This window comes from Harmonia axyridis, chromosome 2 (assembly GCF_914767665.1).
Source record: "Harmonia axyridis chromosome 2, icHarAxyr1.1, whole genome shotgun sequence".
In the NCBI taxonomy this organism is placed as follows: domain Eukaryota; kingdom Metazoa; phylum Arthropoda; class Insecta; order Coleoptera; family Coccinellidae; genus Harmonia; species Harmonia axyridis.
Genome location: NC_059502.1, coordinates 12,987,559 through 13,009,045, shown reverse-complemented (window position 1 = coordinate 13,009,045; position 21,487 = coordinate 12,987,559). Strand labels below are relative to the sequence as shown.

The 21,487-nt window shown below is 30.3% G+C and overlaps 4 protein-coding genes across 7 annotated transcripts; 2 read left to right on the top strand and 2 right to left on the bottom strand.

The window, feature by feature from the left end:
* Positions 1 to 252: 252 nt before the first annotated feature.
* On the bottom strand, positions 253 to 558 carry LOC123672163 (NHP2-like protein 1 homolog). Its single transcript, XM_045606160.1, has one exon. It carries the CDS (start codon positions 556 to 558, stop codon positions 253 to 255), a length of 306 nt encoding a protein of 101 aa, XP_045462116.1.
* Positions 559 to 1,307: 749 nt separating this feature from the next.
* LOC123674053 (syntaxin-8) lies at positions 1,308 to 4,021 on the top strand. The gene is made up of 5 exons (XM_045608879.1): positions 1,308 to 1,461; positions 1,515 to 1,700; positions 1,798 to 2,012; positions 2,845 to 2,937; positions 3,015 to 4,021. The coding sequence occupies exons 1-5, from the start codon at positions 1,430 to 1,432 to the stop codon at positions 3,173 to 3,175; spliced, it is 687 nt and encodes a 228-aa protein (XP_045464835.1). The 5' UTR covers positions 1,308 to 1,429; the 3' UTR covers positions 3,176 to 4,021.
* Positions 4,022 to 4,228: 207 nt separating this feature from the next.
* LOC123674049 (COP9 signalosome complex subunit 1) lies at positions 4,229 to 7,399 on the bottom strand. The gene is made up of 3 exons (XM_045608872.1): positions 7,203 to 7,399; positions 5,772 to 7,124; positions 4,229 to 4,504 (listed from the first exon to the last, which is right to left on the bottom strand). Exons 1-3 carry the CDS (start codon positions 7,209 to 7,211, stop codon positions 4,421 to 4,423), a joined length of 1,446 nt encoding a protein of 481 aa, XP_045464828.1. The 5' UTR covers positions 7,212 to 7,399; the 3' UTR covers positions 4,229 to 4,420.
* Positions 7,400 to 7,606: 207 nt separating this feature from the next.
* On the top strand, positions 7,607 to 21,414 carry LOC123674050 (transmembrane protein 184B). 4 transcript variants are annotated; one of them, XM_045608875.1, is made up of 8 exons: positions 7,607 to 7,857; positions 9,298 to 9,475; positions 14,977 to 15,142; positions 15,892 to 16,150; positions 16,341 to 16,510; positions 16,904 to 17,133; positions 17,441 to 17,525; positions 20,281 to 21,414. In XM_045608875.1, exons 2-8 carry the CDS (start codon positions 9,299 to 9,301, stop codon positions 20,472 to 20,474), a joined length of 1,281 nt encoding a protein of 426 aa, XP_045464831.1. In that variant the 5' UTR covers positions 7,607 to 7,857; position 9,298; the 3' UTR covers positions 20,475 to 21,414. The 4 variants fall into 4 exon arrangements, with proteins under 4 accessions (XP_045464831.1, XP_045464829.1, XP_045464832.1 ...); XM_045608873.1 differs by having other exon boundaries at positions 20,275 to 21,414; XM_045608876.1 differs by lacking the exon at positions 20,281 to 21,414 and adding an exon at positions 17,962 to 18,707 and having other exon boundaries at positions 7,610 to 7,857.
* Positions 21,415 to 21,487: the final 73 nt, after the last annotated feature.

Here is a 21,487-nt window from a genome sequence, read left to right as displayed (position 1 = left end):
TTTTTTCTTCCATATATGATATTGGTTGAAATTATATAACATTCTCCGACAAAATGAAGAAATAGTATGTTCATTTCATCTGTTTATCGACTCTTAAATTGAAATCAAATAATTTTTCCTTGACCAAAGTAATTTTTTTTAATTTAGAATCTGAGAATTAATAATATAAAACCAAAGAAATTGAAAACATCCATCTATATACAAATATTTATTAATAAAAATATTATCAAATTATAACAAATATACACATTTTTATATAAGTAGTCTTTCAATTTCATTGAAAATTGTCTTGATGTGGGGTGTTAGTTGAGAACCCTCAAGAGCAGTCACTGAACAAGCTATCACTGGTCTAGAGACTCCACATGCACGACCTAATGCTTGTTTAGACCTAACAAATACATATGCCACATTCTTGTCCTCGCACAAAAGGGGGATATGGAGTAAAATTTCAAGGGGTGTAGCATCACCTGCTAAAATGACCAATTCCGAAATTCCACGTTTCAATGTTTTAGTAACCTCGTTTGCACCTTTTCTTAATTGGTTGTAGTTCTGTGCCATCTGTACCAAATTCAGAATTTTCATTGTAAGCTGACCATCAGCTAGAGGATATGCCTTCGGGTTGATTTCTTCTGCCTGAAAAAGTATAGTTCAATAATAAAAATTTTGCTTTCATTATTCAGTAACAAGGTAAAATATTCAAGGATAATATATGTTATTCAAAAGATCAGCTAAATTTTTACAATAATCATATATATGTATGTGATGTTAATACCATTATGACTTTTCACTGCAATAGTTTCATGCAATTCCAACAATTCACATTGGTGAAGAAGCAAGATGATATTATTTACGTTTATACTTATCAAATAAAACTACAACGATTCGAAACTACAACTTACCATTTTAGTGAATTTTTCTGAACGTATCTGATAAAAAAAAATTTAATATTTCTAAGCCTCTCTGCAGTTATTGCTTCACTGAGGTGTTAGTTCTTATAAGAAAATGTGTTCCAAACACGTGCACCCGGCTTTCGATTAGAACACAGATTTACTCAATTCTTAATTAAACTGTGGTTAGGTTAGGAGATCACGGACATAGATATTACACAACTAGTGAAAAATCTCAGATTTCCAAAAATATTTTTCGGAGTATATTTCCACAGAAATAGACTACTCCATATATTTTTTGTATATTTTTGATCAAATATCGATAGCTACAGAAAAGAAGATATATGTACTTCTGGAAGTATCGCTACCAAAAAGAATCGTATTTAAAGTATCGATTCCGAAAATACTTGGTAATCTTGGTATCGAATCCTCCAAAGTATCCATGTTTTGCCTGCAATCTATTGTTGTTACAATTTTTTTTTTGAATAAATAATGTTGTAGCTAAAGATAGGGAAAGATTGTTCGTTGTTGAAACTTTTAAAATGGCTCTTCTACACATAGGGGATGATCCTTGGCATGTTTTAAAGGTGTTTGAAAATTTCAATAATGTATAGTGTGAAATTATAGGTTACTGGAACATGAAACTTGTGAAAAATTATATCGGGACATTATGGAACAACTCACTCTACGCCAAAGACAATCTAGAACCAGTGATAAATTCTCACAGTTATCAGCAACTATCAGATTACGGTTGAAGCAATATAATAATGAGGTTGAACAATTACTTCAAAAAATTGGTTTTGGTGTTAACCTGTATCCTTATGTTTTACAAATCCACTGAATATTATGGATAATACCCTATTTTGTAATTTTGTGTTCATTATCAGTTTTAAATCCTTATTGTATCTAGAACTTCAGCTGAATTAGAGAGGAGGAATCGGCAAGTTGAAACTTTACGTTCAAAAGGACTGCATATGCAGAAATTATTTGATGATCAGTTGACTGTCAAGAATAATGAAGAAAGACGAACGTTATTTGGTGCTTCATCTTCAAATTTCAGTGATGATGATTTCAGAAGAGACAATGTGTCAGATATAAGAAGTACCCAACGTCAAATGATAGGTGGTGGGTGGCACTATTTCTGAATAAAAGTATCATGAAATTTCAAAAGGAAATATAACATTTATAGGGTGATCATTAAAAATAGATATATGACCTTTAAACCCTTGGGTTCAATTTTCTATGTTAAATTGGCATTTACATTGCCAGATTACAAAATGCATTTATGTATTCTTTATTATTAGGGAAGGTTTATGTTGAGCAGTCGATGCTGAGGGCTGGGTGATGGTATATTACTACCATTCAATTCAGAGCTTCTAGTTTCTAGTTTTTCCTTGAATAGAAACATTTATTTCAGAAAATTATTTGATTATTTTACACTCTTAGTTTATGAAAGAAGAACTAAGTAAAAAAACTTCCACTTCTGCTAACAAGCGCTCTGTCTAATTTACAAAAGAGATCCATAATTACATTTAGTTTGGAAAATTATAAACACAAATCAATTATCATGCTGATATATCAATGTATTTTCTTAAACATTCCATTTAAAGCTCTGTCAGTGAATTTCCATAAACATCTTGGCTTCTAGGATGAATTTTCTTGTAGCATTAAGTCATATTCAGAATCGGAATAAATGAGACAAGGATAAGGGTAAACTATTATTATAACTTTCAAGACAGAGATAGCGGGAATTGAAGAAATATTTCTTACTTTACTACTTCCTTTAATTCAAATACCTGATTAATTTAGCTGCCATCTTGACGTAGCAGATTTGAGGGTCTCAAGGTTATATACCTATTCTACATGTTTACCGATCATTTCAATATTTTCATAGTTTTGAACCAATACATTAATCAATAATCTGCCAAAAAAATCGTTAAATTTTTTATAATTTCAGAGCAGGACGAAGGTTTAGATAATTTATATCAGATTATATCCAGACAAAAAAATATTGCACAAACTATATCAAATGAAGTGGATCTGCATAACGGTAAGTTATGTTATTGGTATACATATTTCTATTCTATTTCTCCAGTATTAGATAAAAATATAAGGTTTACTTCAAAGATATTCTCGATGACTTGGATACTAGAATGGAAAGAACAAATACCAGAGTTAGAAATGAAACTCAACACATTGGTGTTATAGATAGAAAAGATAACACTTGTGGATACTGGATTGTTATTTTATTACTATTTTTATGTATAGTTTTAGTTTCTCTAAGTTAATAGAGTCTACTAACTTGATGGATGTTATATATTTAACCTCAAATTTTATCAATTTTTGAATACTATATACAATACAACTATGCATTATGAAAAGTTGTCAGCCAGGAAACATTGAACAATATAATTTTACTTTGAGCCAGGTTGGTAAGTTAAAAAAAAATCGAGACAATATTAACTGCTTTTTTCTGGGGATCCCCAGTTAGTTCATGAAGACGTATGAGTTAATCAATAATCAATACTAGACGATTTTTCCCAATTGGTAGCATATAATGTAACTACTTTTCTACTTATTAATTTTCTGAGTAATAAATTATCAAATTACAGTAACCTTTTCTCTGTGATAAAAAATGTTATCAGATCATCTTGATGATTTGCAACACTTAACTTCTTATAATATATCATATAAAGGATCTATTTCAGACTGCAACTCTTTTTGAAAGTAATGAAGAATGAATCAGTGAAGAAATATACCCTACAAATTTTAACAATTGAATAATTTGCATTATAATTTTTCCTGAAAATGTCTGAGGTTAAACGTGTGTTCTTCAGTTGGCATTTTTATTTTCATGACATACTTCATTGCTTTTAAATGATTATGCGATAATTTTTTATTGTCCTTTTATTGGCTTTATTCCCCCCAATCATTTTTTATTATCAAACATATGTTAATGATATTTGAAATTTATTATATATTGCTGAATTATTTTTTTCTAAGTCACTATTATTATGACTTTATATCCTTTTTTCAAACCAATATCTGTATAATAATAACATATTTCCAGATATACATATAAGTACTGTGATGTAAAGATTATAAATGTTAAAAATAAAAGATATTGAAATTTTTGTATTGTTCATCACATACCTTGCTTCTATAAATGAAATTAAAAAAATTTCTCGTCTACTCAGTATTAGTTTTCAGTGATATACGTTTTTACAAGTTCATGTGCAATTTCTTTTAAAAAAATGGTTCACAAATATTCCAAGAATAAATGATCCTTATTGAAATATGCCTTTAATTTCTATGAAATTGGTTTAGTGATGAATTGAAAATAAAAAGAAAGGAAGCATTTATTTATTTTTCTTCATTCACATTTTTGATTGCATTACCAATATAATACTTATTTCAAAATTCACTAGTATTTATGGCATATTGATATCGAAAGATATATAATACACACATTATTAGAAACAGTAACTTGTTTTACATTTTCTATTAGGACAGATGAATTCAAAAATAGAATCTCAATTTTTAGGTATGAGAATAGAGCTAGTACCAGGAGCTATTGTTGTTTCTCCACCATGTCCACTAGTATCTCTTTGAGGACTCTGGAGAAAAAGAAAAAATAATATTGTATTATTATGATAAATATTGATTTTCAGAAATGAATTCAAATAGACAAAATTTGAAAAGGATTAGTACTTAATTTCTATTTCTTCAATAATAGAGTAGGTGAGGATAATCCACCAGGAAAAAGTTGGAGAATTCTCACGAAGCAAAAATGAGGTTACTTTGCTTTTTAAATTTAATAGGGTTTGTTTCATAATGAAAATGAGTTGTTTGAAATCACTGAGTTATGAAATAAATAACATACTTCATCCCATCAAATTGTATTAAACTACTTCACGAAGTGAAGATAAAAAAAATCATAAATATGGCATAATTATACTTAATTGACGTTGAACTGTAACATGCACAAATTTGAAAATACCAAACTTAACATGTCAATCAATGTCAAATTTAGATTATCGATAATTTGAACTTGATTAGAGCTCCTAATCGATTCATTTAACAAGAGCCTGTTTTCCCTTCATCTGACCCTCCTCATACAATTTCCAAACACTTCAAATGAGTCAAGTTCTTGCAGGGTATTTCGGACCTGAGGTCCCTATGAATTACGTTTGTTAAAATAATATTGCCAAAATTGAAATTTGTGTTCAGAGATTTAGTGGGAAAAATCCAATAGGTAGTTAATAAAACAAAAAAGCACGTTTAAAGTTGTTGATTATTTTGATAGAGTTAGCTATATTACAAACAAAAGAAATTATTTTCACGCGGTTTCCGAAAACGGTACAATTTTGTGTTCTGGAGTTCAGTATCGGGACACCGAGACAAGTAATCAAAAAAGGGACAGTCCCGTTCCAAACAGAATGTCTGGTCACCTTAATTATACCCGATGCCTAGTTAATATTAAGGATTTTTTCATTGATGTTTATCAGTAACTATTATTGAAATGCTTTTTGAGAATATTCATTAAATCCCAGAATTGCAAGGCTTTGCCCCATAAAATAGGTTAAAGCTGTGCAAGGCTCCTTTTTGAAATATTAAATTTCTCCTTGAAAAACGATTGGACTGAACTAATGTTTCTTGCAATTACATTTAAGACCTCAACTTAAATCTGAGCATGAAATTTTGAGATAATCTGATTCTGGGTGGTTACAATCAATAAAAACTTAAAAATGCACAGCTTTGCCTCCACCTACCCTACTTAAAACTGGTGAAAGGAAAAAAATAATTTTGAAGATGTTTTCATTGGATATTAAAAAAAAATACTCTCTTTAAATTGACAGAAAAAAGTAAAATATTTTATAGTACCTTCACATGTATTTTGTACTTTAAGACTGAAGCTCTCAATATCAGCATCCTTGTCCTTCTTTGATACTTCTTTCCCATTGCCAAACTCTTTTCAAATGTAGTACTTCTTTGATCAATATATTTAGCGTATAAAATCTTATTATGCGAATCTATTCTTGCTTGAATCTGTCCATCAAGAATAAGTTGCATTAATTCATCTTCTAAAGCACTGACTGACCTGTTGAATGCTATTGCCATCTTATGCATATCAGCAGAAAGATAAGGACTGAAATATTGTATTAAAGCCCTATTACGAATTCGAGTATAGAGATTATTAACATGAGGTGCTAAGTATAAATCAAGTAATAAATTATCTTTTATCTGTTCCAATGACTGTAAGCATGAAGCATATTTTGATTCATAAAATTTGAATATTATATCTCTCAGTTGTGGTTCTAACTCCAAAAATAATTTAAAAGAGCTGCTAAATATGACATTTTTTTGCAATTCATGTCGATCAAAGGTTGCTAGTGCACAGAGTCCACCATACATTGCAACATTATTTGCAGATAAAACTTCTGTAAAATCACAATGATCTAAATTTGCTAAAAGGAAATGTTTAGCAGCTGATTTATATTTTCCAGTGGCCAATTCTGCTAATCCAGCTGCACATTTAAGCTTGGTTACTGTAAGTTGATGGAGTTCTTTATTTTGCGAGGTTGATTCAGTGAAATCTGGAGTACCTTCTGCTTTGGATACATAGCTGAGTACATGAGACCAATTTTGTAAATAAACTGAAACTTTTATCACATTTAAGCACATGTTAACCACATGTTTTCCGCTAGTGCAATAGTCTCTAGCTCTTGAGTAACATTTTAAAGCATTAGATAAATCACCACAATCTAAATAGTGATCTCCAAGATCATCATGACCTCTTCTTATACTTTCTTTGATTGAATTTGCTTTATAATTCTTCAAGTCATTATCTAGTTTTTCTAATTTAAGAGCTGCTTTTTTAGCCCGAGTTTCCATCCATGAATGATCAATGACAGGTATATCTTGAGAAGTAGATGAAGAAGCAACATCCGGAACATTTACTGTAGTAATGACTTCTTGTAGTTTTTGATGAAAAAGTTGGTACAAGTTGACATTATAAGTGGTCATGACATATTGTATAGCCATTTTTAAAGCTTCTAGCCTCATAGAAGGGCAATGGTCCATAATAAAAGATAATCTATACAGCTTAGCTAATCCCGTATAGCTGTTCGCATATACTTCTAAATCAAGTGTTGGATTCTCAACATTGTATGTCTCCTCATCAATGTTATCATTATCTTCAGGTGGTGCATCCACTTGCATTGGTTCTACTGCGTTCTGTAAATAATACGAAAGTCAAAAAAGTTTTGTTTTGTCTGATAGCAAGAGAACTTGATATTTTATATGGCATATTACCTGTGCCATTATCGGTGATACTAAAAAGAATATGAAGTATTGAACGAATATTTGAAATGGAAAATCTCATATGAGTATAAAATAGCTTTTTTTATCTTCGATTTGATTTATTTGAAATAGAATATGATAAGAAAAAATTCTTGATGCAATAATAAAACAATTTCCCCAGCTATCAAAATTAAACCACAGACGGTAATATTTATTTATTTTAAGCCAGATGTCGTGAAGATTCCAAATAACAACTAATTTTTGGACAATATTATTTCCTAGAGTTAATAATTGAGAAGATTAATACGTAATTTTTATATAGTAAAGATTTCTGCTACTTTTGAATCTATAAAGCAATCAAGGAAGAACATAAAAAAGTAATTGCATTTTCTGTGTTCCTCAAGGACGTTAATGTCACTTTGACGTTTAACGTCATCTTGCTCCTACGAAACGGGGCTGAAATCTAATAATGTAATGTATGTTTGAAATTGTCTAAAATGATGAATATTATAACTGTCAGTGATTCCTATTTATCTCCTGATTTAAGTTTTTTAGTGAAATTTGTTTAGGGACTGTGATCAATACAATATTTCCCAATTTATTGTGCTACAGACTATTGTGAGTGGTTATTATTTTCTAATTGCTCTAGGATATTGCAAAAATTGAGGTGAGTAAACATATGTTCGAAATTTGAATGCTTATTGATTAGATTTGGTCTTGTTGATTGGAAAACGGGAATATTTAGATGTGAATTATATGTTTTCACATGAAATTATAAAAGAATGAGATGAATCTTTCCAACTTCTTTCTTTGTCTGAAGCAGAGTAGGTATCAAATATCTATTTGTCATTTAAAAGCAATTTAAGATCATATCAACACATTTGAAATACTCAAAAATATTTTAATGACAAACTTCTAAATGAGTAATTTCAAGATAGGTAGATAACATAATACACTACAACAATCACAAAATAACAATGGTAAATTTACGAATTCTACATGCAAACACTATTTGGAACTTAACATTGATCTTTCTATTTTCTATTTTTCTCTCATCCACTGAAGAATAGATCATTTACTTTTAGTGTTCACTTGAAAATTGGCGTATTCATGATACATAATATCAGGTGGAAAACTCGCGAACGAAGTCAATTATTAGGTAGGTACGCATCTGTTATTATTATTCTCACCTTACATTAATAATAAGTAGACTTATTCAATTTGTTTTAGTGTTCGAGTAAAAAGATGAAATATATTCCAAGAGTGTTTCAAAGATTTGAACTCTGCTTCATTTACATAACATTAACTTTACCAATATTAATCGAACCGATATTCGAATTATTTTAATTCAAAACATGTTGAGTGATTTGTGTTGAAATGAATTAATAACAATAGATACAGAATTTTTATAATCTTATTTTAATATATATGTCATCAACTAGAAGGATCAGTTAAAAGTAGCTTTCGATTTTTATATACATATTTGTTTAAATAGTTAGTAGTTAGTCTCCGAAAAATAAGAACCTAGTAAGTAGACAAAAATTTCATATTCTCTCAAATTTTTTGAAGAATACCAATAATAAAACCGAGAATAAAACTGTTACTATAACTAAAGTAGGTATGTCTATATATTCATCCCAAATTTCTAATGTATTATATTATCGTATTTTCACGTACAGGCTCACGCCTCTGTTATTATATGTTTATACCCTGTAGCTTACAGAATAAACCATATTATTATTATTATTATATTATTATCGGGATCATACAATTTTGATTTAGCTCAAAAGTCACTGTTCAGGGTTTTTATATTTGTTTTTGAGTAATATTGATGCGAATTGAAAACCCACTCTTTATGTGCTTAAATCATAACTGAATTATAATTGTAGAGGATTTTAAAAATTTATCAAGTAGCTTATTGGCAAGTAATATTCTTCTGGAGCTCTGGAGCATTGAAAACGCTGCAATTCATAATTCTCCTCAGCAAATATGGTGAATTTTAGTCAGCCTGACTAATTTTAAATATTGACTATCAATTGATTTGATCAGTATTCAAGTGCTAATTCAAAGTCTCAATCTTCAATACTATTTTATTTATCTGTTTCAGAATGACGAGCACACTTAGCAGCATAACAACGCAGGTTGCCAATATAACCTCCCAAGTTTCCTCTACAACGCCAGAACCACATTTTCACAATTCAGAACCGATTTTTCTTCAGACAAAGTTAGCTCTAGGCATCGCTGGAGTGTTTGTGTTTGCAGCCCTTTTTATCACTTGTACACAGGTGAGCTAAATTATATTATTTCAAGTTGATGTCATCTTCAGTTAGGGGTCAATATTATTGAGGCAAAATCATTATTGTTTGTGAGATGATCATCTCAGTAATATATAAGATGTTTCTTAAGTTATTCTATTTTTCGCCAATTTTATCTACGTTGACCAGAGTCGATTATAATTTTGGATTATTTTCGTGGCCAGCGAGAAGTCCGGATCTAACACCGTTAAAATAGACGAAGCAGCGAACAGATTGAAAGTAAATTTCAGACGGGAAGTAACAACTGAAGAAATGAGAAAGAGGGCACGCCATTTCAAACATAATTTTCTTTGCTTCTTTCTCGTTTCAAATGAAAATCTGCTGAAACATAACTAGTGCCTGTACTTTTTTGAGAAATAAAGAAGGAATTTGGAATGTTTTTGAAATAATTTTGTCATACATAAATTGTGGAATTCGAAAGTTACAGGCAAATTTATATATTGGAAATTTACTATTCTTTTCTACGTATACCAACTATCAAAACTCAATTCTTATTCTCTGAGTTCTTATTCTACATCTAATACACCATAGTTTTGCTTTTTTCATACATATCATAGCCTTTTCTGATGAAGATAATCCAATATTTAAATCAAACTTGGTCAACGTAGAAAAAATTGACGAAAAATGAAGTAAGGTGAGAAATTTTTAAAAAAACACAAAAAACTCAAATATATCGGAAACTGTTGATTTTCGGTTATCAATAAATATGGCTCAATCGACAGCAAATGAGTGATAGTACCACCTCCTTCAAGGTTCACGTCTAATTTGGAAACACCCTGTATATAGGTACGCACTTCATGTTGGACGGATAGAATCGGATTGGTCATCAGTAAGTCAAACCTTATCCGGCTCAAAATTCGAAAATAACAAATGAATATCGTGACGCAATGGTAAAATGAATAAATAATAAAAATACTTTATTATCATTTGAAGGAAACACGAATTGATTTTCTATAGTTTAACTGTCAGATTCTATTGTTCCCTGTACCCTGCTTTGTTTATTTTATATCATGGTTCTTCGACAACGGAATGATTCACCTGAATGTAAGAGATCTGCGTTTCTAATTTTTTCGTCTAGAAACCTTGAAGTCGTAATATTCCGGAGTTACCAAACGAGTGACATTTCTTCTTCTCGAAGAGAACGAAACGAAATCATGGCTGTAATTGAAATTCGTTAAAAGCAATCTGGGCAGAGTGACCTCGTGATCTTAATGCCGGAGGTCGAGTTAAATGAGGTTATAATTCGTGCGATCTTGCGAATTGAACGAAAAACGAGAAGGGATTTTTGACGAAGATTAGCTTCGAATTTATCGATTCGACCTTTTCGAAATCGATCATACTCTACTCACTATACAGGGTGTTCCTGAATTGGAGGTACAAAGGAAAATGAGAGATAATTTCAAGAAAAAATTCCTATAAACAACAATTTGGGTTCATTGTTTATCGAGATACAGGGCGTTTCTTGTTGTCTTACTTTTTTGTGATGATTGTATATACCAGTTTATCGAATCTATTGATCTTCGCTACAGATTGGGTAAATAAGTAACAGAACTTATAATTAATTAATTTTTCACAGCTTACTAACTTGATCTTTATAATAATTTGGATTTTCCTGAGGATTACTAGGGAATTGTTTGAAATTTTTTTCTCGAAATTGGTAGTAGATACGACAAAAATACAAGAAACCAAAAAGTGTAATACTGGATCAAAGTTTCTTTTTACATTTTTCTAAACTACCAGTATTCATTCGAAAAGAAAAACCGGGCACTGTTTCAGAAAAAATATCACCTTGTAGATTTCCATTCAAAATTAGCATATCGCATGGTGGAATCTTGAAATATTCATGTCAAATTTAAGTTGAATATCTAGTGAAGGGAAGGTACTATGAGAAAAAAAACCTTGAAAAAACTCAAAGTTTAACACTCTATATCTTGAAAACAAAGCGTTGGCGGGCAAATGTTGATGGGCATTTTTTTTCATAAAAGGATTTCATTTTCATTTTTACCTCCAATTGAGGAATACCCTGAACAAACTTCAAATTTTTTTGAGAGCTCGTACCTTGTATAGTTTTTTTTATAGAATTTTACGTCAGAAATGATCTCGAACGATAAGACACTACTGAATGATGAATCCGCCCGGCCGCAAACATGATAACTCCCGAATCAAAAGTCGTAGAAACTTGAAATTTTCAATATAGACTCTTAGGACGCAGGGAAAAGATTTTATCTTGCTAGAAAATATTATTAGAATTTAATGCTACAAAATAAAAGATGAAATGTCGATCAAAAATATACTATTACAGTTTGAAAGGGAAACTTATTGGTAGAAATTCGTTTAGAAAGTCCTCCATCACTTCCAATGAGTTTTTTCATGCTTAAATAAACTCCAAACAGATATTTATTAGCATATTCATAAATATAAATGCAAATTCTTTAAAATTTAATGCATTCGATCCTTAATTGAGGGAAATTCATTAAAAGATGAAATAAAACAAAATTAATTTCGACACAATTTCATATAAATAACAATTCTCCCTCTAACATGCTGGCTTCTTCGACTTGAATAGTTGTTAATATTAAAATTAGTAGAAATTAATTTTGTTTTATTTCATACTTCGAAAATATGTTTCGTTCGGTACGTAGGTATTCTTCATGGGGCCAATTTTTGTACTTTCTTTTATCACTAATGGGAACGTTTGAAAAATTAGTTTTTGTTGGTTTTTGTGGATAGTGTTTGCCTTGAACTCGATTATCTCGAAAACGGTACATTTCATGAAAAAAATTCAAGAGGCCAATTTGGGAAACTCTTTTGATCTCAGAAATGAAATAATTTTCTCGAAAAAAAAAACAGTGGTGTAGATTTCCAGGAAAAGGATCATAGAACCCCTATATATACGCCACTGGATACTTTTGGCAGAAGACACTTAGCTAATTCGAAACATTACATTATCTAGACTTAAATTCCTAAAAAAAAAACAAAGAATACTAGAATTATAAGTAAAAAACTCATTTTTTTTTCAAACTTTAACACCCTGTACCTCGAAAACGAATCTTGTTAGGTTATATGTTTATATGAACTTTCTTTCATGAAAAAAGTTGTTCTATCTAACGCCAATATTATTGAACTGAAATCTGGACCACCCTGTATTGTGATATCAATTTAGAAATTTCAAGTGCCTCGTTATGATGGCCAAATACTTTCAGTTTATTTCGAGTAAATTCTGGGATTCCTGATGATGTTCCTCTTATCTCGATATGCTAATTTTTTTCACAATAAGATAAGAGAAGTAGATAAATGTGGAAACGTCCTTCTATGAAGAAGGCCAGTATTTACTATCTTTTGTCAGATATATTGGGGGGCCCGGTTTGCGTAGAAAAAGTGAAGCGTTTTGCGAAGCTTTCAGCGATTTCCACAGAGGTGGCGTAGATAGCGAATTCGAAGCTTTTTTTTTTGATTGTTAGTGAATAGCTATTCTCCTCGATATCGTCGAAGTACAACATAGACATAAAGCTATGTAGTTCTTGTATGGAAAATAATCTTAGCCTTTTTGAAAAATTTGTTTTTATTTTAGTACAAAATTAACTTCAAATTTCATTTGGTCGATCTAATTGTGAATTGTGGCATTTGGAATAATTATCTAAATCCATAGTTGAGTAGATGTTTATTGTTTTTGAGCGTTCATATCGATCGCATCAGATTTAAAAACTTCCAACCGCAAAATAAGTTTCAAAACATCCTGAACAAATTTTGTTTCGTGTTTGTCTGTCTGTGTGTCCCTCAGAGTAATAAACATAGATAGGGGAGCATATATTATTTTCAGTACGCAAATTTTGTCCCCAACATGAACTATCAAATTTGACATGAAGAGCGCGGAAATGAAAACGTATCAGTGATACGATATTTCACTCATTTCGCGAGTTTCTCCACAAATAACGCACTTCTTATGTCCCATAGTGGATAAATGGTTTCATTTTAACTAAAAATATTTCGAAATAAATACCTAAATATATCTGAAATTCAGAAAACAAACTTCAAGCGCGCCAAACGACGTGAAACAACCGATGCCACTAGGAGAGCAAAAGTGGCCAAACTTTGGATTTTACATGTGTGTGCATAGAATAACCATAATGACAAGATTTGTGCAAAATTTCGTGTTGATTGTGAACGAACCTCAATACAGGTGCATTCAATCTTTGAGATAATTTACATCACGGATAAATTACATTTATGGATTCGTTGAACATAATACATGCACGATTGGGTATAAATAAACGGTTTGACCTTATCATAAGTCACAACTGTGACGAAACTATGACTATTCACGAAATTCGTCCTATTCAACTCAATTATATTTGAATTAGTTTGTTTTTCTTGGATCAATTTAAGCATAAAACATTCTCGAACATGAATGTATGCATGCCGTTCTAATAATGACTAACAAAGCAATCAAAGAACACTTTCTGCCCTATAATATGCTCTGTGACCTAAAAAATGCAACATCAAGAAGGCGTTGTAATTTTTATCACACTTGGCAGAAATGTTTAATAGTTGAAGGGTGTATTTGATTAAAACTTCATTCAAAATAATCAAATAGCCATGAAGGATTTCTGTGCTTAAGGAGATTATCAGTTCAGGAAAACTTGCCTAAAGCTACATATCACAGTTAAATAATTGTATAAAGCAATTTATCCATGAACTCATACTCAAAAAATTCAAGTGTATTTTGCGCGTAAAATTCAAAGCATACAAAATATTTGTGAAGTCCCATCACTTCATGAAAAAAGCGCGAAAAAACACCATTACGTTAAATTTAAGATCCCTAATTAGTTGAATTCATAATGTAATAAACATAGATAGAGGGAGTATAGCAATTTTCACATGTCACCAACATGGTTAAATTACGTTGTCGGATTGTGATTTATTTTCAAATCCACAATTTTACTATATCGTTATGAATGTATAGTATATTGAATGAAATATATTCATTTGAGTGATTCCCGATCAAATATGCAGATTTGAGTATTTGGAATTCGATATTTTTTCCTAATTGTCGAATGTATAATAAGCAGAATATTTATATTATTTTCTCTATCTACCAGCTGAAATCCAAGGTTTGGCAACTTTTGCTCTCCTAGTGTCATCGGTTGTTCCACGTCGTTTGGCGCGCTTGAAGAATGTTTTCTAAATTTCTGGTATATTTAGGTGTTTATTTCAATATATTTTGAGTTAATTCACTATGGGTCAAAAAAAGTGCGTTCTTTGCGGAGAAACTCACATATTGAGTGAAATATCGTATCACTGATATGTTTTCATTTCCGCGCGCTTCTTGTCAAAAATGATAGTTCATGTTGGGGACAAAATTTGTTACTGAAAATGGCATATGGTCCCCCTATTTATGTTTATTACTCTGAGGTTAAATTTCTAATCATGTATCACCGAGAAATCTGTACTTAATAAGATTTTTTTTCCAGATATACCATCATCTAAGATGGTACACAAATCCAGCAGAACAAAGATGGATTGTGAGAATTCTGTTCATTGTACCGATATATGCAACTTATTCATGGATCAGTCTATTATTCTTCAACTCCGAAGGCTACTACATATATTTTTTCACAGTACGTGATTGCTATGAAGGTATGAAGTTTTTTTTTGTAATTGTTTCCTCTGTATGTTGATTATTTGTTCCTCATTTGAATATCAACTTTTAAACCACACTGTCTCCAGGTGATACTAGAGGTTAAAATAATATATTTTTTTTAATAAATAATATGACAAATGTTGGTCGTCGAAAAGATACACAGTGTTGAAATTGAAACATAATTTTTGATAAATTACAATAATTTTTAAACGGATAATGTAGTAATGCGGTGTTATTATAGTATTATAAAGATTCATGCTACACATTGTGAAATGCATGTTTTTTAGCGATTATAAAGATATGCACTCGAAAGTGCAATGGAATATTTTAAGAAGAATATGTTGCAAAAGTTTTTATGCGTTTAATAGCTCTTTTGTGGTATGAAGTTAATATAGTCTCAGCTTCACAGAGCAAAGGTAATAAAAATTTCAATTTGCGATTCAGTATGTAAAAAGAGTCCTCTAAGAATTAGATTCAAATAGTTACCTAAATATGATTTCCCACCTTCGAGATGGTAGTGTCTGTTTTAAAATTGTAATTATTCAAAAAATAGTTTCACTTTCGAAAACTCGTATGATATATTTTTGAAAGCTAACATTCGTCACCACTTTTAATGAAGAAAATATTCTTAGTTTCACCTACTGCACTATGACTTTTAAGCTATGGGACTCACTGTATATTGAAAATAATATTGGACTGTACATCATTGAATTTTTTTTTTCAATTGAATTTTTCGTCGTTTCAGCATTTGTAATCTACAATTTCTTGTCTCTCTGTTACGAGTACTTGGGTGGAGAGGGGAATATTATGTCAGAAATTAGAGGAAAACCCATTAGATCTAGTTGTACTTATGGCACTTGTTGTCTAAATGGCAAAACGTACACTATTGGATTCCTACGTTTTTGCAAACAAGCCACTTTGCAATTTTGCCTCATCAAACCAGTTATGGCCTTCGTAATTATCATATTGCAGTCTTTTGGTCACTATAGAGATGGAGATTGGAGGTAAGTGTACAAGCTCTAAAAATGAAAAGTTCGAGTTTTTTGCGAAAATAAACAATATTGTAATTTTATTCATTTCTATTTCTTACCAATGGTAGATTTTCAATTTTGTACTTTCGATACCTTTTCTCTATTCAATCGAAGTTATTTCTTTGTAATTTTTGTTAATTAATTAATTAATTTTTATTTTCAGCCCAGATGGAGGTTACTTGTACATCACCATAATATATAACATTTCTGTCTCACTAGCACTATATGGATTGTTTTTGTTTTACTATGCAACACGTGATCTCCTGATTCCCTTTGAGCCTGTGCTTAAGTTCTGCACAGTCAAGTCTGTGATCTTTTTATCTTTCTGGCAAGGTGAGTGACTTGTATACACTTATTTGATAATTTTCCTTAATTAAGTGAAGGAGCTCATAACTTATGTTTATATTACATCAGATGATAATATTTTTGATATATATCTGTAAAAAATCTGTATGCTACTTAATAATACATGTAGTGAATTACTTACTAATGAAAAAATCTAAGATAAACTATTCTCTAAATGATTAGGATTTCAAATATCTGCTCATTTATTGTTGAATAACTACACAAGTGTTACTCGCGTAAGCATCATTAGTTGAAAGTTATTTTATAGAAGTCATTATCGATCAGATGAATCAATATTAGGTGCTTCTTTTTTTTATCATGACAATAAAAAAATAAATCAGCATAGAGCTGCTTATGATTCATGTTATGTATTGGTTGCAGGTGTTGGTCTTGCCATTCTTGAAAAAGCTGAGGTGATAACCCCTATTAACGACAGCACAGGTACAGGTACGGTGTCTGCTGGTTATCAGAACTTCCTCATCTGCATTGAGATGTTCTTTGCTGCTTTAGCATTGAGGTCAGCATTTCCCTATCGCATTTATATTCAAGGAAGTGTAACTGATTCCAGAGGTCGTTCTGTCACCATGCAGAGTATTTCAAGTAGTTTGAAGGTAAGTACTTACTAGCTCATACGGTTTTGATTCCAATTGAATTGTTGTTCAGTTAATTATCCACATTTAACTTTGTCATGATTATTAAACCCTTCTGGGTAATATTTGAGTAGTGATATTTAATTTGACGAAGAAATAGCTGCGAGGGAAAACAGTAATCACATTAATTCTTTGATTGTTTTAACAGCAACGAAATATATTTTCAATTATCAGGAATAACAATTTTTAAAGCTTCATTTGTATTTTCACTGATACAAAATAGGTAGAGTAATATCGATTTCTTAGAATATTTTTTTCATATTCCCAGGAAACCATGAATCCAAAAGATATTATGACAGATGCTATTCATAATTTCCATCCTCAGTATCAACAGTATACTCAATACAGTTCAGGTGAGTTGAAAATATTATTTTTATACTTATTTGTCAATACAATATGATGTTGTTTTTCGTTTCATGTTGAGTATAATGGAATGTATAATGGAATGTTCTTAGTTGTGTCTTGGATGTTTAATTTTTAAATGGTTTCGTACGTGAATTGGTAGATCAATTTTCATCTATTTATTTATTTTTCTTGTGGGGTTTGAAGATTTTTCTATTTGAAATTTATTAGGTACACGAAAGTTCTTCTTATCATGTTGAGAATTCAAAACTCATTGGTAGAAATATTTTTTCAGAAAATGAACGAAAATGATCCAAACATTGAATTGAAATACATAAATTGCGGTAAATGGAATAAAGCATAATTTTAGTTTTGTTCTTTCATTTCTTGATGCAAATTTTTTAATACAAATATTCAACATATCATTTAATTGATAAATTTTTACAGACGTTGGTTCACACATGCCGTATGAGAGACTTTGATGTTGATAATTGAATGTGATCATCAAAAGCATGTTCTTATATTCAAGCATGGCCCTTTCAGAATGAGTAGCTCAGAGTTGTAAGCTCGTTGCATAGAGATCTTTTATTGCTTATTATGATATAAGCAGGCAATGAACTACTTCCAAGAATTAATTGAACGGTATTCAAGAAATGACTTCCTTTGATTGAAATTATGTAAACTTTGTTTGATAACTTTACTAGATATCTTTCTTTATGTTTGAGTTGATTCTAGTAGTAGTCATGTTGCAAAAAAGATATTTAAATTTTCAGTTTTTATTGCCTGACTTATGTTATAACTATTGAAATGACAAAATGAGGAAAATTATGTGATGCATAATACTAATGAAGTTAAAAATATCATTCATCATTCATCTTGTAATACATTAAAATGCCCCAGTGGTACCAATAGCATGAAAAAGAGCTTTTGATGTGCGATACATATCTCATTAAGTGTGAAACATGGAAGAGAATTTTTAAATTATTACAGCATTGATTTGCTATAGACTTTCTGCACATTTTCTTTGATCTTGCATCACACTAAAAACTGTACATACAAAAGCTTTTCAAGTACTTATTATATTTTCTTGTATATACTTAGTTGAATTAAATATTTTTTTATTAAAGTAGACTTAGTACCTTTGTTTAAAATGTAATTTGTTATTTTTTTTTTAATAAATGGCTTGGTCTTGATGTACTTTTATTATGGAATGGTATTTGGGAATGTCTTCAGTTCAGGGTTGTCCGAATGAATGGTTCAATACTAATTGAAAAATAAAATTTTAGTTTATTATGTACAAATTTGTGATGAATGTGATCTGAATTGTGATTGTTAGACGTTGACAGTTGTGTTTGGAATTTTTTGTAAATGAAATATTAAAAAAATATGTTATATTATGAAATACTCGAATACATTTGTTGGTGAGTTTACTGAAGGTAGAGCAAGCTTTGTGGTCACTATGAGATGAAAGAATTTTAGTTCTCCGATTTCTTTGGAATATAAGTTTTTTCGGTGCGCCTTGTTCATGTGCAAATCAATATTTTGTGTTGTACTTGTCTGCTGATTATGAAATTCGGTATAGGTATTGAGATCGAATCATAAGTAGCAGAAATTTTAGCTCTATCTGATATACATATTTTTGTGCACTCGCTATCGAAAAATTTCTAGGACTTAAATATTTTGCTTTTTACTAGTATGATTTCGATTAAATTTGGTATTTTTATTCAAATTGAGATATACACAAATGGTTCCAACGTAATTTCATCTCGTTCAAATGCAGCGTACGCGATATACTTCCGTAAATTAAAACATTTCTATAGATAAGACTGTTACAAGTTCAATAATTACATTGTAGAGCGCTTATTTTGGGAGCGATAGATGAGGAAGCATAGGGTCTCACCCATTGGTATTTTATTTTAAAGTAAGAGCTTATGCTAGTATTATTTAATGAACATGAATTAATATGAATGCTTTCATATGGAAATATTCATTACGAAGTCGTTTAGCATAGTAGAGTGGAAATTTATTTTCTTGATCTCAAGCAAGATCATTTAGTGGGAGAATTAAATGGATCGGTTTAATGAAGTCCTTAGATTATTTTGCATCAAATGTTGCCATTCCCAAATTCCAATTAGTGCAGCTAATGTTTCATTTGTTGCAGCAAAGTTTTAATTGATGATTAAATAAATAATTTAATTGAATTTCTTTATACATTTTGAAAAGCACTTTGAAAATGAGATTTTTATACATTCATAGCTAAGAAATCAAATTAAATATATGTTAACTAGCCATTCTCTGAAGATAATTTATTTTGGAAGAATGAGAGCTTATTGCATGAAATTTGGTTGGAAAACATGTTGCTATTTCATTTTTCTTCAAATGTCCCTGTTTATGCTAGATCAAGGTTTTTAGTGCTTAAATATAAATTTAATCCCTTATCTGATTTCCTTGAAAGGGGTTTGGGTTTTTATTCTCCTGGACTTGTTGGGAAACTATATTTTGGTCATATACTACTAATGTTCTCTCAATTTCAACCAACTAAATATCGATAAAAACGAAAATATTTTTTAATTCTACTTAAAAAGAGGATCACAATTTGGCCTAGGGATTAAAGCATCACTTCATATCTGAAACTTAAAATTTGGCTTTTGGATTTATGGGAATCATCCTACCATTCGCTAAAAAAGAATAAAATTTTGATATCGATCATTTAATCTCCCCATTGAATATTGTGAATTTAAATGATTATAATTTTTCAAGCTGCAGGTAAAAACCCGAGAGGGCAAAGAATATCAACTTATGATCCTGATGACCCAATGAGCCCTAGCGGAGGTACAGTTCCACAATTCTATAACAGCACTGACAATCCTAGGATACCACCTATGTCTGCTTCACATAAGCCCATGAATTTAAATTATACAGAAAAAACAATGCTCTTAAGTTCTGATGAAGAAAACTAGTAAAAATTAGAGCAAACTTCTTCCCACCTGTGGTTGTTGTAATGATAATTGATCCCGAACATATTGAAAGACATAGGGATATAGATGTTATTCATGCACTCAATCTTGTCGAAATGGAATCTTCAGGTATCCTGTTTATTCAGCTATTCATTTCAATGTACGAATTCTATACTATAATTTTTGAAAATTATTTCATTTAGTTATAAATAAGGTTGTAAACTGATATTTCGCTCAAAAATTACTTGTCCAAATTACACTTTAATAGAAAGTGAGTAGAAAAGAATTAATGCTTATGTTGAAGATAAATATTAACTGAACTAACAAATAGTACCTAACTACTCATAATGAAGCCTTATTTTTCTGCCAATTTGATAAAAGCTTTCTGAAATTATAGTAAACACGTTAAAAAAGTTTCTGGTGAATGATATCAAGGATGCTATCTATGAATAGCTTTTTTAGTTTTATTGAGAAAGAATATTTTTGTACTTATTATATTGCATCAATCAGGCAGTACCTTTGTTTGTATTATTAGATTATTCGTGAGAGGAATATACATAATCTAGTTTTATATTCTGATACTCATTCACTTTCGCTGAGCCTGACGGCTCAGAGCGATGATTATCTAATTTAGATCACATTTTGTATTTCATATTGGGAATATGGTAAAATTATATATATGGAAATATCTAGAGACAGATCTTAGTGATCTTATACCTATATTATTAGGAAATGAATGTACACTGAAGAAGAGGAAATTGAACCAAAGATAAATTTATTAATATACCTATTTTTCAGTTATTGTTTTGGAATATTTTCCATTAATGTTATGATAAACGTACTACCAAAAAACGATGTGCAATCATTCAATCAAAATATTTCGATATTATTTATTCATCTCATTTATGTCTGTTATAATATCAAATAAACATTGTTGTGACAATATTTTCTTTCATTTTTGGTTCATCACTTTTAATTCTTCCAGAATCATTTGAAGAAAATAATTACACCTATTA

Excerpts from the sequence above, each read along its gene's own strand:
- LOC123672163 (XM_045606160.1), bottom strand. The coding sequence starts at position 558 with ATGGCACAGAACTACAACCAATTAAGAAAAGGTGCAAACGAGGTTACT.
- LOC123674053 (XM_045608879.1), top strand. The coding sequence starts at position 1,430 with ATGGCTCTTCTACACATAGGGGATGATCCTTG. Across the intron at positions 1,462-1,514 it reads CACATAGGGGATGATCCTTG|GTTACTGGAACATGAAACTT; the intron begins GCATGTTTTAAA and ends GTGAAATTATAG. Across the intron at positions 1,701-1,797 it reads ATTGGTTTTGGTGTTAACCT|AACTTCAGCTGAATTAGAGA; the intron begins GTATCCTTATGT and ends TATTGTATCTAG.
- LOC123674049 (XM_045608872.1), bottom strand. Across the intron at positions 4,505-5,771 it reads AGTACAAAATACATGTGAAG|AGTCCTCAAAGAGATACTAG; the intron begins GTACTATAAAAT and ends CTTTTTCTCCAG.
- LOC123674050 (XM_045608873.1), top strand. The coding sequence starts at position 9,299 with ATGACGAGCACACTTAGCAGCATAACAACGCAGGTTGCCAATATAACC. Across the intron at positions 16,511-16,903 it reads CTTTTTATCTTTCTGGCAAG|GTGTTGGTCTTGCCATTCTT; the intron begins GTGAGTGACTTG and ends TATTGGTTGCAG. Across the intron at positions 17,526-20,274 it reads GTATACTCAATACAGTTCAG|CTGCAGGTAAAAACCCGAGA; the intron begins GTGAGTTGAAAA and ends TAATTTTTCAAG.